This window comes from Cryptotermes secundus, unplaced genomic scaffold, assembly GCF_002891405.2.
Source record: "Cryptotermes secundus unplaced genomic scaffold, Csec_1.0 scaffold497, whole genome shotgun sequence".
In the NCBI taxonomy this organism is placed as follows: Eukaryota; Metazoa; Arthropoda; class Insecta; order Blattodea; family Kalotermitidae; genus Cryptotermes; species Cryptotermes secundus.
Genome location: NW_019730587.1, coordinates 235,824 through 250,933, shown reverse-complemented (window position 1 = coordinate 250,933; position 15,110 = coordinate 235,824). Strand labels below are relative to the sequence as shown.

General features: G+C 40.7%; 1 protein-coding gene across 3 annotated transcripts in view; it reads left to right on the top strand.

Moving 5' to 3' along the window:
• The window catches only part of LOC111866367 (kelch-like protein diablo), a 27,017-nt gene extending 11,936 nt beyond the window's left edge, over window positions 1–15,081 (top strand). Inside the window, exons 1-8 of one of the 3 annotated variants that reach the window (XM_023855251.1) lie at window positions 157–257; window positions 1,430–1,732; window positions 2,880–3,152; window positions 4,337–4,544; window positions 7,591–7,769; window positions 10,409–10,520; window positions 12,871–13,057; window positions 14,073–15,081. In XM_023855251.1, coding sequence (XP_023711019.1) covers window positions 1,457–1,732; window positions 2,880–3,152; window positions 4,337–4,544; window positions 7,591–7,769; window positions 10,409–10,520; window positions 12,871–13,057; window positions 14,073–14,319 — 1,482 coding nt within the window. In that variant the 5' untranslated portion in view covers window positions 157–257; window positions 1,430–1,456 and the 3' untranslated portion in view covers window positions 14,320–15,081. Of the gene's footprint in view, window positions 1–156; window positions 258–1,429; window positions 1,733–2,879; window positions 3,153–4,336; window positions 4,545–7,590; window positions 7,770–10,408; window positions 10,521–12,870; window positions 13,058–14,072 lie in introns of those variants that run through there. The other 2 variants (XM_023855250.2, XM_033752224.1) reach the window with 2 other exon arrangements.
• Window positions 15,082–15,110: the final 29 nt, after the last annotated feature.

Genomic DNA, 15,110 nt, shown 5'->3' with positions numbered 1-15,110 from the left:
TCTGATTCGGAGTCGTTTATGAGTTGAAATATGTCAGCGTCTTCCAAACGAGACATCGCCATGGTGTGGGCTGACAACTTCACTGAATACTAGCTTTGAAAGTTATGACACTGTTTGGCTGTGGCATAAAGACGGTAGCCTTGAGAGTTCAAACTAACCGAGCAGGGTCAGAACAGAGAACTTGTTGTGTATAAACAATCACCGTTCTTATACACGAAGCGATACAACACGCCCACATCTCTGCATACCGAAAGAAGGTACGTGTATAAGCTTCGAGACATGCAAGACTAAACATGTCTACATAACCATCCGCTGTGTTGCCACATCAACATACAGCATTCTTAGTTCCAAGAACTGTATGAATTCTTGTAGACAGACGACAAATTTGGGAATTTTATACTTGGAATCAGTCTAAAAATTTTTGCACATTTTATAAAGTCTGTAAATTACAATATCTGATTCTATATTCTTTCTAGAAAAAAAAACAGCATTTATTTGGTTCATTTATCACAAAAATTGTAGAAATCACAGCAATGTTAGGAAATGATTACAGTTTTTATTGCTTTAAAATTGCGGGTATTTAAATCAAATCTGTCCCGATGCCATTACCAGAATTTAAAGGGCCGTCACTTAAAGGTTAATACACCTGAGGATGGCAGAATGATGCCAAAACATGTAGTGTGAAGCGACAAATGAAATTGTATGCACCAAAAGACGGTTAATATATACACGTTATGGATACGAATCAGTGCAACAGGACGTTAAAATACAACATTAAAAATATTTTACCTGATGATTGCTATAAAGAGTTGAATGTGTAAGGGGCAGGCCTTCTTGGCCCTTGCACCGCGACCTACAGTGGTCTGTTGTGCTTACTATAAAGAGTTGAAACCTGTTTTAAAATAATAGATAAAGTTTATACTCAAACTGTGGCGACAGAACCAGTATTAATAAAAAAGCATAAAATATTGTTTAAGAGAATGTGAAATAACACAGTGAGTGACTGTGTAAAATGTTTTGGTGTTATGCTGTTAATTGACTAATAATTTCAAATGTCATGTGAAGTCTGTATGGTGATACCACAAACATTTCCATTAGTAATATGAGTGCTGTTATAAATCTTTGAAATCATAAAGTGTGCCACATTAATATACAGTCAGACTTTATCTCAGAATATTTACGTCTTTGATACTGCTCTGTATTTGAACATAACTACCTTTGATTTTTTATCCTGCATGTCAGTGTAACATTTTCCTTGCTTGTGCAAAAATTTCACAATTTATATACCAGAAGTGACAAAATTATGATTTTTTTCTGTGCACCTTGAAACACTCCAGGACAAGAGAAAGGGGTATGTGAACGGTACCAGCTTCAACATGTTAATATTTTATATCATTGCTCAGAGAAAATGTTTGTATCTTAATTATAGGTGACAGAAGAAAATGTGTATTTGGTGATGGAAATAGCAGACATTTTGCAAGTGTCGGCCATACAAGCGGCATGTTCACTTTACTTATTGTCAGCATTGAACACAAGTAATTGCTTGTCAGTATATGTGCATGCCAGTTTACGCAATTATAATGACACAGCACACAAAGCATTTCGTTACATACTTCAGAACTTCAAGTCTGTTATGGAGGAGGAGGAGTTTCTTCATGTGCCACCAGAGACTCTCATAAAAGTTCTCAGTTCACAGTTTCTCAATGTCTGTCATGAAGGCCAACTTTTGAAGGTACAGTAAAACTCACATAATTTGTAATGTAGGTAGTGCCTCGTAACTTTAGCCGCGCAGAAGGATAAACACTGTTCTGGAGCATGTGAAGCTGTACGCTTGCTGTGGTGACATTCAGAGCTACTCCCTGAGCTGAAAACATTGCCTACGGAGCAACTAATAAGCAACAGAATGTGCTATACACGTGACCACACTCCAAGACACTACATTCCAAAGTGGTAGTACTCACGCTGACATAAGCTGATAAGACTGCCCCCCACCCCCCACCCCAGCTCCACGAGAGATGGTATGACCCCACTACCATGGCTACCACACGATATGGGTGGAAGGCATAAATACATGTACAATAGAATGCTGCCTGGTGCCCCAAGGGGACCATTAATGACACTGGCAAATTTCCACCCCAGTGCCATGCCGCCCTCAGAATGATACCTCACACCTTGGCTTAGGTGGGCCAGTGTTTGTCACCCTTTCAGATGTTACCCCCCCCCTCCCCCAATGACAAGAATGTCAAGAGTTGGCTTTTGGAGGAAAAGCTTGCATTGAGACATCTCGCCCATCTTGGGGGCATTTCTGAACAACTGACCAGAATCAGAGATATTCAAGTGGTCCATTTGTTATGTTGGTTGAATAAATGGAACACCACTTTCAGTAAGAAATAAAAAGTTTCCCTCTATGAAAATAATGCTGATGTTTGTGGCGTATGATGTATGTTTATAATCAAGCATAGACAGTTTCAGATTTTTTTAATCGAATAGCCAGGAAAATATTTGATGACCAGAAGAAGGTAGATCAGTGTCTGGTCACATACAGCCCAGGAAGCAATGAAAGTTTTTGAGAAAATAGGTTGTGCAGTGCTTCAGCAGTCAACCTTGAGACTGTACTTAACTGGGATCAGTTTCCATATCTTTGAGCAACTAAATTAATTGATTGGAGGACACAGGTTTGAACACCGAGCAAATTCAGCAGCATATTTCTTATTGAAAACTCATGTAAGAAGATTAAGTCCTGGAAGTTACTGTATGCTCCTAATATAGTAATCAGCCATGTAAATCCAACAGTAGCTGTGGTAAATGTACCCTGTTTTTGTATACCAAGCTGCATCAAAGGTATATGGAATTACAAAATGTCTTGTCTTTTGTTTTAGGGAGTAGTGCGGTGGTGGAAACATGATTGTTCAGAAAGATTTCGGTATTTGAAACCCTTGGTTTCAAAAATAAATCTTGAAGAAGTGCCAGTGGATGTATTATACAGTTTTAAACAAGATCCCCTCTTAGCTGATACAGAGTTTGTGTCACAAATAAACAAAACTGTAAATCTAATTTTAGAAGAGAGATATGAGAAACAAGACATGAAGTCACTTTGGGAACTCTATCATAAGAAGTCACGTTTTAGAGGGAGATACAGCATGGAGCAAGAGGTACAGTTTCTTCAGATTATTATTTTATGACAATTCCTCCATTTTATTTTCTCATCAAGATTGTCATGTCAGGTGGTTGGACTCAGAGTCTCAGGTTCAGTTCTGTGTGACTGAGGATTTGTATTGGATGAAGTGGCACTGGAACATGTTTCTCTCTGAGGACTTCATACATGACCTGGAAACAGTAGGAAATTTTCTTTATTGCCATGTTTGCTTTGCATACTGGTGCACCACAGTGTCCTCCAATATCCAGCCAAGTGAAAGAAAGTCAGAATCACTGAGATGTGTCTTATGCCTTTACCTAAAACCTCAGGTGCCCTTGTATGATGTTCTGATTCATCAAAGCTGGAAAACATCACAATTCATAGAATTTAATGGCAGTGAAAATATCCAGTTAACAGTTAAAAGTTTCTGGGGTCTAATTACGAGTAGCTGACAGTTTCAATCCTAGCTGTCAGCAGTGGTTAGCTCTTAATGAACTTGAACCAAAGAGTATTTTAAGACCATATTTGATTGCTATTTTAATTAATGCCAAAGTACTTTTGTAATATTAGTTAAATGTTTACAGAATTGGCAGATGTTTGATACAGGAATTTTAAAATGCAGTGAAGTGCTTGTGGTATATACATATTGTATACAGTTAGTCATACTCAATATGACAGTCAGAATCTAAAATCTATTTTCTGGATGACTGTATATACAGTAATTTATAGCTCGTGTGTTAACAAGGTAAGAGTAACTTTATAAGACTTAGTGCCTAAGACTGAAACTAAAGGTCAAAGAAGCATCATGGAGATAATTTGATTGTTTCAACTTTCAGTTTCATAATTTGTATGTGACTGCTGCAGTATGGCCCACTATGAAGCTTCATTGTAGGCCTAGGATTACTACAGCATGGTCCAGTGTAAAGTTTCATTTTACTACCACAGTCAATAAGTTCGTGGACTGGCTGCAAAGCTTTGTTGCAGTGCACTACAGTGAATAGGTTGAGGCACGATATGATGCCCTGTCAGTTCACCTTTTAAATGAGAAATATGTCCTCTTATAAATTCCCTTTCAGACACAGATATGTCATCACTCAGCCAATTGACAGATGCAAGGAAACTAAGAATTATGTCAAACATGCAGCAAATAGCTTGCATATGATGTGTATGTGCACTCACATAGTACACATTTATTTACAGGTAATATTGGCTATTGGTGGCGAATCATCTGGAATGGCTCTTGGCAATGTGGAGTGCTTTACTTTAGGTTACGAAAGCTGGAAGTGCATTGCACCAACAGCTGTGTATGAAGGCGAGCCTTGTGACGAGGCACGGGTCATTCCAACTATGCATCATGCTCGTTTTTATGCTGCAGTAACTGCCAGAGATTATGAAGTATTCGTTATTGGTGAGTATGTTTACTAGACTAGGCTTGTTATTGGTGGGCATGTATATTAGAGTAAAATACTGAGTGTATTCTAAGCTAATATAGATCTCATTTCTTCTGAGGATACAAAGCCTTCTTGTATGATTTTTTATACTTAGGTGTAGCAAATTGTGGGTGGTTAAAGAAAGTCTCTGTGTATTTGTGTATATGTTCTGTCACTTGAAAGGCTCGATCCATTTGCAAACTATGAGTGTTTATATAACACGTCTGCCTGTCTTCATCTTAAAGGGGAAGATGGAACATTTTGGATCTAGGTTCCATTATAATGTACTGTTCTTATTCTGGTAGGAGTATAGGGTGTATGAGATCAAGTGATTCCCTAAAGGTTTGTAACAGTGGTTGATTCACAGAAATTTTCAGATTTCATTTTTGTGTGTATTTGTGCAGCATAAAGTATAATTCGCATCAAGCACGAATGAGCTTTACATTGCTGACAAACTAACCCTTATAAATGTACAATTTGTATGTGACATAAAACACAGTTTTCAGTGAGATTTATCGTTTTCATTTGGAGCTGTTTCCAATGTAATATATTGAATTTTTTATGAGGAAAAACTTATGCCTCAGCATAGGATTGTATGGGGTCTGGTTATTGTATTTGCAACAGAGATTTATGTCTGCAATAAAGAGCTGTCAAAGGCAATGTGCTTGTAAAATTGCAGAGTGTTTTGCCACTGAAGACGCCATTCAGATTGTTAGTTGGTTTAATTAACAACCTACAAATCGTAGCTACAAATACGTATGACAGTTACAAGTTTACACACTTTGCAAACCCTACTCACAAATCTCTTCACACTATCACGATTCACTTGTTACAACTGAGCTCAGTGACTGCTACAATTCAACTGTCTCCGGCAGCTGCTATATTTCAGCTGACTCCTTAAGCAGTGTAGTTCTCTTATAAACCCTCAGCCAGACAACGGGAAAACGCCTCGCTTCCTTGTTGCCTAGTCGCCGTGTTTACAGGTGTTGCTGGCAACGGTGTCGAGAGTTGTTTATTGCTGCATAGCAACCACGGCATCCTTTCTTGCGTCACCGCGGCAATGGTTGCCTAACACAGTTGCTCTTTCGTTACGTCACTGCAGGGGAGGGGGTGTTTACCAAGCGTTGCGTACTGATGGAAGGAGTGGGGTATGTGACATCACTCACAAGACTGCAGATTTCACATGACCCCTACTTCCTGTTGCACCATCCAAGTCACACTGCTCCCTTCTAAAGGTTGTTCATCCCGAACAGCCTAATGGTACATCCCCTTTCCTTTTTCTTCCCGTTGCCCTTTTTTCAATTGCTACATCTACTGCCTTCTTATGGTTGCTTGTCTCGAGCCGGTCCAGGTGTACTACGAACATTCTCTATCTAGGGTTCTTCTGGATTCTGTATACCATGTCATTTATCCAGGTTACTACTTTGTAAGGACCTTCCCATGATGTTTGTAGTTTAGGCGATTTCCCTTTCCTGCGGGCTGGGCGATAGAGCCAGACTCTGTTGCCCTCGTGGTAACCTGCGGAGTTGGCCAGTTTATCATACCAAGTTTTCATCCAGTCACTGACGAGTTTCAGGTGTTGTCGGGCAGTATTGTGGATGTCGTGTAGGTGATCCACCAAGTCTGCTGCATAATCGGTTGGGGGTAGTTCCTTGTCTGGGGGCACCCAAAAAAGCAGGTCGCAAGGCACTCGGAGTTCTCGTCCGAACACTAGGCTAGCAGGGGTCAAGCCCATAGTGTCATGAGTGGATGCCCTGCAAGCTAGGAGAAAGAGGGGTAACCTCTCATCTCAGTCCCTCTGGTGGGTTGCGACCAGTCTTATCTGGGATTCACACTTTTCCTGTATCAAATTCTTTGGTTTCTGGTGGCAGCACTCCATGGCCAGTTTTCGGTCCCTACACCATTTCTTCTTCAGTTCTCCGACCGGCATCACTGTGGCGTCTTCTACGGGGACCGCTCATCGTTCTGCCGCTTCAGGTTTCATGTCCACTGAGGTCAGCTCTTCTAGACTGTACCTCCATCTCTTGGCAGGCCATCATCTCTTCTTCTTCTTCTTCTTCTTCTTCTTCTTCTTCTTCTTCTTCTTCTTCTTCTAGATGCGCCTCCGTCGTTTCTCGGCAGGTCATCATCTCCATGTCTCTTTCTGGTTTGGTTTCGGCAACCATCTCCTTGTGGCTGGCACCTATATTTTCTCGCATAGCTTTCGTCCTTTCTTTGATTGCTTTGATTTTATGTTGGAGTGTCTCATCCAACTCTGACCGCATAGATCGCATTGCGGCCTTCATTTCTTCCTTATCGGTTTTGATTTTCTCTCTCAATTTTTCTTGGCCAAATCTCCTCTCCTCTCGGTCGGCCTCCATTATGGCCAGCTTTCATTTCTTCCTTCTCGGCCTTCCTTTCTTCTGTGTCGGTTTTTCTGTCAGCCTCTGCCTTTGCCTGGTTGGCATCTAATATTGCCAGCATTTTGATTATTTGACTTGTTGTACTTGTGAATTCAACAATTCCCCTTAAATTGAGGCTTGCTTCAGTTTGTAAACAATTCTGACACCAAATTGTCACATGTTGGGTATGTCACGCGACAAGTAACTTCACGCCGTATTGGATATAGCAAATTTATTCCACTCACTCTTACACTTATACAATTCCCAATTTCCCAACTACTGCCATTGGCAGTATCACAATTACATCTCATGCTGGAGTCACTGTCATGCCTCCATTAGGCTAAATAAGGAGCAGCGAACACTGTTCAGCAGTAGTGAGTGATTAGTGAGTGAGGATTGAGCCAGTTATGAGTGAATGACAGTGACTCCAGCAGGAGATGTAATTGTGATACTGCCAATGGCAGTAGTTGGGAAATTGTGAATTGTATAAGTGTAAGAGCGAGTGGAATAAATTCGCTATGTCCAATATGGCGTGAAGTTACTTGTCACATGACATACCCAACACATGACAATATATAGAAAATATGTGTGATTCATTGCACTAATTTTTGTATTTGAAAAAAAAAAATATTTTTTTGTTTAGGTGGGACAAACTCTTCAACAGTTCTAGATGTAGTGGAGTATTATAGTATCCAGTCCAATGTGTGGTGTGACCTGGCACCTCTGCCTCTGGCTGTGGAGGGTGCTGGAGCAGCTTTCCTAGACCACAAGCTTTATGTGGTGGGAGGCAGGGGCAGAAATGGATATGAGAATGGAGTATGGGTATGTTTATGCAGATGAGAGATTTGGAGATGCAATGTAATGTGCTGTCTGATGACTAAAAAGCATCCACATTCTATTTATGACTGAAATAAGCAGAATTGCCTGTTCTGTGCATGGGATATGGTTGATTTTCTTATCAGTATCAAACTTTTTAGTGGCTAAGACTTGGTGCATATTTTTCTCATTTAAAAGAGTGAGAATTCAAGTCACATGTAAAAACAATACCAGTATGCCTGCACATTGTTTTGGCAGGCTGTGGCTGTTCATATATTGGTAAGAGAACAGAGTAAATTTTATAATATTGTCACGCAACAAATAACTTCACGCCTTAGTGGATATAGCGAATTTTATTCCACATTCGCTCTTACAATCACACAATTTACAGATTCACAATTACTGCTATCTGCAGTATCACAAATACTAGACTGAAAATGCCAGAATACAACTGACTGGTTGCTGGCTAACTAGTTACTCTCTGCTGGCTAGATTGAGAACTCAGAACTGACTGCTGGCTAACTTGGAACTGACTATGAATAGTCTTCGCTGCTCCGTATCGAGCCTCGTTCCGGACAGCATGAAAAACAGCCATGTAATAGGCACCATTGTTGTCTGGCGCCGTGGTTACCGGTGTTACCGGTAACGCTGTCGAGAGTGGTCTCTCGCAACCACTGTTTACCCGCGTTGCATAGCGACCAGTGTGCCGGGACTCGGCTCACTTCGGCTCCGCTTGGCACGTCACCGCCGCCATGGGGGGAGTGGTGTCCTGCATAGCTCGACACGTCACACTATTGTAGTGTGTAGACCTGTTACTAGGTAGCAACTACAAAACAAATAGGTTCCCATGGCAACCAGTTCAGGCACAACAGTAGATAACTATTGGCAATGGCGTTTTCTATGGGGCCCAGGCCAAGGGGTTATATAACAAGGACACCAGCTGAGCTGTGGTCAGTTGGAAGTCAGTCTGTGAAGAAAAGATTGCGAGGTTGGTGTGAGATGGCTGCTGGCCTTGGAGTTAGTCATGTGGAGCAAGAGTTCAGAGTCGTGGAGTATTAGCTAGCGACCAACAAAATGAATGCTGAAGCCGAATAATCTCCACTGTTAAAGTTGTTACCAGGAAATGACAAATGCAGACTGTAACAGACTGAAAACACTAATCTGTGTGCAATAGTGATTCGTGAAGTGTGTAGTTCAGCAATAGTGTTATAATTACTTGTAGTTATGAGTCATATTAAAGTGGTCAGTAAATTGAGTCACCAATCCAATCCCCATATACAGGGTGATTCACGAAGGGAGAGCATTCCTGAGGTAATTTGGAACAAAAAATGTTAATATACTAATGGTATCCAATTCATAATTAAAGAGATACAGTAATTTGAAAACTGGCGAAAAATCTTTTTTTCTTCGAATTTCAGTCAAAACAAATTAGAAATACAATACAAACACTTTTTAAATCGTTAATGTTTTAGAAAACAAGCCTTCTAAAACCAAATATTTCTTTTCAATTTCTTAATTTTTCATCGATTTTGTGTTACAAAATTACATTATTTTCAGCATCCCATTCTGTAAACATACCAATGGTTGCATATCACACCCTTCTATCAATCTGTTTCCTTTAAACTGTAATGCTTTAGAAGACAACTGGATTTATATAAGATTTTCAAAAATTCTCCCTGCACGTCAACACAGTGCATTGCACGTGTATGAACCACTCTGCCTATCTACCTATGTGCAACATTCAAACCGGTCTACCTTATCTGCTGACATAGCTGACTGGAACATATGGTCGCCCATGCTGAAGCATAGAGCTGCATTCACAATGATGCGTTTCGAAAATCTATTGTTACTCCATAACTATTGAAAATCGACCAAAAGTTTATAAGGAAATTTTGCAGGAAATAGTCCCAGAAAAATGTACCATAAGCCGGGGTAAAACTTCGTGAATCACTCTGTATAGTCACAGTTGGAGAACTATTGTAAAAATAGCATGAAGAATGCACAGCAGACTTGAGCTCTTGTTCCACTGAGTTCTCAAGTCAGATGGTGTGGTGGTAAAGGAGTAGATACCTCTTGATGCCTTGTTTATTCAGTGCTTCCCACCTTGACCTAAACAAGTGTAGCATACCAGCACAGAAATATTGGTGTGGAGTTTGTTATGCGCAAGCACAGTTGAATAATGAATGACTTGACTGTAGGCATAATGAAAATTGTATTCGTTTTTGTACTTGGAAACTATGAGTACATGTCAGCAGTGCTACTGCCATGTCAGTTCCCCTTGAAATGTTTTGTGTCATTCTTAAGCAATGAACTGAGGACTTTGTGTTTCACTTGATGTAATGTTTATATTTTCATGTATATTTCAGTGGGAGTGAGATGATGCTTAGACTGTGGCTCACAGGCTCACATAAGATTAGAGTCAGCACTGTCTGACAGTTTCTTACAAAATAAATGCTTATATGAAGAATAGCGGTGGAATGACCCGTAGTGTGCGCTCATGGGGTAGCTTTGGTCAGTAAAATATGCTATTAAAATTTCCTACATTGGGATGATAAAGGTTAAAGCTTAGATTTCTGTAGATTCTCATTAAAATGCATCTCCCATGTTATTTATTGGTAAAATATCGTTGTTGTTTCGCCCTTAAGGTTTATGAGGAACATCAAAATGAATGGCATGTAGCACCTTCAATGAATACATGCAGAGGACATCATGGCGTTGTGGCTGTTGGTGGTGCAATTTATGCCATTGGAGGATCTGGCAAGTAAAAGATGAAATGCAGTTTTGATAACATGTGTACAACTATGTAAGATTTGGGGTTTTCACAGTGGTGACTGTGAAGAAAGCGGTCTTCTGGGATGTGGCGCTGTGTAGATATTGCATTAACAGACGTTAACCACCACCCATCAAATAAGCACGCTGTACTTTCCACATTGGTGCAGAGGGCTAGAGCTCTATGCGATCACGACAGCCTGCATGCGGAGTTGGTGCTCCTCGGGGACATTTTCAGGCAGAACACTTACAACAGCCAGCAAATCCACAGTTCTCAACCGTCGTCTGAACATCAGTTGGCCCGATGATAAACCAGACTCAGTCGCCTTCCTGTCATATGTCGGGACTATATTCAACCAAATCAGCAGAGTGCTATCCCAGTACATCAAATCAGTGGGCCTGCCTCCAAAGAAATTACCTAGTTTCCTCCGGCCAGTCAAAGATAGTCAGGAACTAAGGACACTGGGTGTATACAGTATCCCATGCGAGCGCAGCAAGGTCTGTATCGGGCAGACGGGCCATTCCATGGACACGAGGTTGAAGGAGCATCAGCAGCACATCCGTCTTGAACATCTGAACAAGTCAGCTGTGGCTGAACACAACATTCAACTTCAGTATAGCTCCATCCTCGCCACCCAGACCCAATATATGGATTGCATCATTAGGGAGGCCATTGAGATTGAACTCAGTCCTGACAATATGAACAGGTTTTGTCTCAGGCAGACATGGAAGCCTCTCATCTGTTCCCTAAAGAAACCTCCAGGACATGACGCCAGATCCACAAGGCCACACAAGTCCATGCCTCACTCGCATGGCAACCCCAAAGCTTAAGGGTTAATGTCCTCCATTAACCTTGCCTTTCCNCCCCGACACAATATTCTATACCTGCTGGCCCACCTCCCCAGACCCTTCCCCTCTCCTCTCTTCTGATTTCCCATGTAGCCCCTCTCCCTTCTCTTTATGCTCTTATATAGCTGGGTTTATTCTCAACATTAGTCTATTAGCACCTGCTCAAGCTGGTTCTTCGCTTGCAGATTTTTTTTCCTTCTACCCTGTATAGGTGATACATTCCTCCGAAACATCAGTTAACGCAATATCTACAGAACACCACCTCCCAGAAGACTGCTTTCTTCATGTGTACAACTGTCCAGATTTCTGCCCTTTCAGACCTGTACAAGCTGCGTATCCACACACACATTTTGACCTATAGCAGATGTTTACATACAACTTTCATACCATTACTGGCATACATATCTGACTTTGTTGGGCCAGAAAGTTTTTATCAGTCAGTTACTCCATCTGGTGGGCCACACCATAGCTCAAGCGGTTAGTCGCTGGCTTCCCACCGCGGCGGCTCAGGTTCGATCCTGGGTCTGGTCAAGTGGGATTTGTGGTGGACAAAGTGGCACTGTGGTGGGTTTTCTCTGAGTACTTCAGTTTCCCCTGCCAATCTTCATTCCACCAAACTCTCCATCATCATAATCACCTGGGGCAGGCTACAATAGGCCAATCAGTGGCCACCGTGCCGAGTGGACCCAATTGGACTCCACCTCCCACTAAGTGAATTTATAAAAAAAAAAAAAAGTTTTTTTTACTCCATCTGGTAGTGTGGGTGAAGTTTACTTCTGCAATGACTGAATCTAATAATGTCACTGGTTTTATGATTATGCTTTTATCTACACTGTGCTGTACCTGTAATTGGCCTTACGGCAGTTGGCTCAGCACATAAATAATAAGGAATTGATTTATTATTATTATTATATATATATATGTATAAGCGATGAGCTGTGATAGGTCTTAATATGAATATGCTGAATTAAATACATGGGGATTCCCTATTTTTTTTATTGCTAGTGGGGTGGGACTAAGTCCCTTGTACTGTGGCCACTTGTGGCCTATTGTACCAGCCCCAGATGATAGGTGAGGGTGACTGTGGAGAAATTGGTGGAATGAAGATTGGCAGGGGAAACCGCAGCACTCGGAGAAAATCTGCCCCAGCGCCACTTTGTCCACCACAAATCCCACTTGACCAGACCCAGGATCAAACCCGGCCCACTGCAATGGGAAGGCAGCAACTAACTGCTTGAGCTGTGGCACGGCCTAAAGGGATTCCCTAAGGAACGCAGGCCAAAAACTGAACTGTGATGATTATGTATGTACTTCCTGTACACATTTATCTGACTTCATTATCACTTTTAGTGCGCTTAATGCAGTATGTAACAGCATTAAAAGAAGTAGTCATTTCATATGATTTTGTGTGCTTCATATCTGATTCGTATAAGAAACATCTTTCATCATATTATGGTGTGTAGCACTGATGAAAGCAAATTTAATTCAGGTGGTGAAAGAGATAGTACAGATACATATTTAAAATGTATGGAAAAATATGATCAGGGAAGAAGTCGTTGGTACACCATGGCACCAATGCATGAAACAAGAGCTTCATTTGGTTGTGCAGCAGTGGGCAAATTTATCTATGTCATGGGAGGATATGATGGTACATTTTGGCTGAAATCAGTAGAAAGGTGAGTTTAAGTGTACATGGGATAAGTTTATTCATATCTATGTTTATTCTGCATGGTAGTCTCTTTCCAATCCTGGGCATAACATTCTTGAAAACTCCCAGGGTAGGAGAATTCATGTATAGCGAATACGGGGTCTGGCTGCAGTTTAATGATTCACTGTATGAGTGCTCACCCATCTGCCTCGACAGCATTAGCCAAAGGTGACATCATTGTTGTCCATCATGAAACAACATTCACCAACAGACATGTGATGGTCAGATACATTGACAGTTGAATAATTATTTGTGACCAGTGTTCCACTACGGAATGGTCAAGGCTGCATTTGCATAATTTGTGGCATTCGGAGATGAAATGGAGAGCTGACAACAATGTATCCTATCTAAATTGGTGCTTGCTGTGTCACTTGTAAATGAGGCTAAACTCAGATGAAAAATAGAATACATAAAAACAGTACAAGTAGAGTAACATACTGGGCACATCAACATGTAAAAAGCAATAAAATTACATGAAAGTAATATTTTATTTGCCTTCAATCCAGAGAGTTGTTGCCTGGTGATAATGATGAGGGATGGGGGGAGGTGGGCCCCACTGAGCCTCCGTCTCCAACTTTCAGAGCCCTGTGATGGTAATGAAGAGGCTGGGGTGGCCTCAGGTTCCAGAATATTGCGGCATGATTACATCGTCTGTTGCGAGACAACAGATGGGTAAACATGTAACATTTTCAGAAGGTGCCCAGTTTGTATTTCTGCAGGAAACTGACTATCCTGGTGGAGGGGTTTCCTCAGCCGTTCCAGGAAAATTCCATGATAGTACCTCAAAATATGGCAGAATTTCTTCTTTCCACTTTTTTCCCGAATTTCTTATTCACCGTTATCCAGTCATTTGATGCTGTATAATTGTGAGTTACTGACAGGATCATTGAATAAACAAAAAATTCAAATAAGAATATTGTCGTTCTCTTAATTCTGAAAATCATTTCAAATCACTGATGTTAACACACATTTTCATGTTCTAGGTACAACACCCTGACAAATGAATGGAATTACATGACCTCAATGAGCGTACCTCGAAGTCACTTCAGCACCACTGTGTGTAATAATCGCATATACTGTCTGGGTGGACATGACAGCATACATTACCTTAATACTGTGGAGAAGTTTAATCCAAATGCCAACAGATGGCACTGTGTGCATGCAATGCAAGTGAGAAGATTTGGAGTGGGTGCTGCCACCCTATTTGTACCTCTTTATAAACAAACTTAACAATGAGGTTGGTGTTTTTCACAGACAAGTTTGCTGACATTATATTTACTGACTATTGCACAGTCACTAGGTGACTGTGGAAAAATAGTCAAAGGTGCTTAGAACACTGCCTGTATTTTGATTTCCCTGTATGTGTATTATTGTGGCTGAAAGAAAGTATGGGCAAAGCCTTTTCCATTTGCCCTTGTATTACTCTCTGTTTGAAGTGTAGGATTGTTGAGGGGTTGAAACAGAGTGGGATGCACAACAGATCACAATGGTCACAGTGCGAGGATCGGTCAAGGCCTACCCCTTATTTATTTATTTATTCATTCATTCAGATGCAAGTTCTGAGAACAAGATAGATGCACAATTTGGTTATCATCCCACCTGACTACTGCAGCATAGTGACAAGGAACTCAAACTCCAGGCAAACTGACCAAAGAAAAATGAAAGTCTAAAGTAACAAACATATCTAATAAATAACAAAATAATAATTAAAAACAAAGACCTTTCAAGAGTGTGCCTAAACATAAATATAAAAAATAATAAATAGAAAACACAAAAAGGAGTACAACCAACCCCAAAATACTGTGTATAATAATTACAACTTAGCAATGATAATGTCAAGGAAAATGTAATGAATTAATCATTCTAATAAACATTTGGAGAATCATGAGCAGTGATGAATGATCCAGTATGGCAAATACAGAGGGGTCCAAAAAATGTACTCACTCTTTGATAGTCAATATCTTTTGAACAAAATGACATGTAGTTACAATTCCTGCGTGGAGAGAGAGAGAGAGTCATTG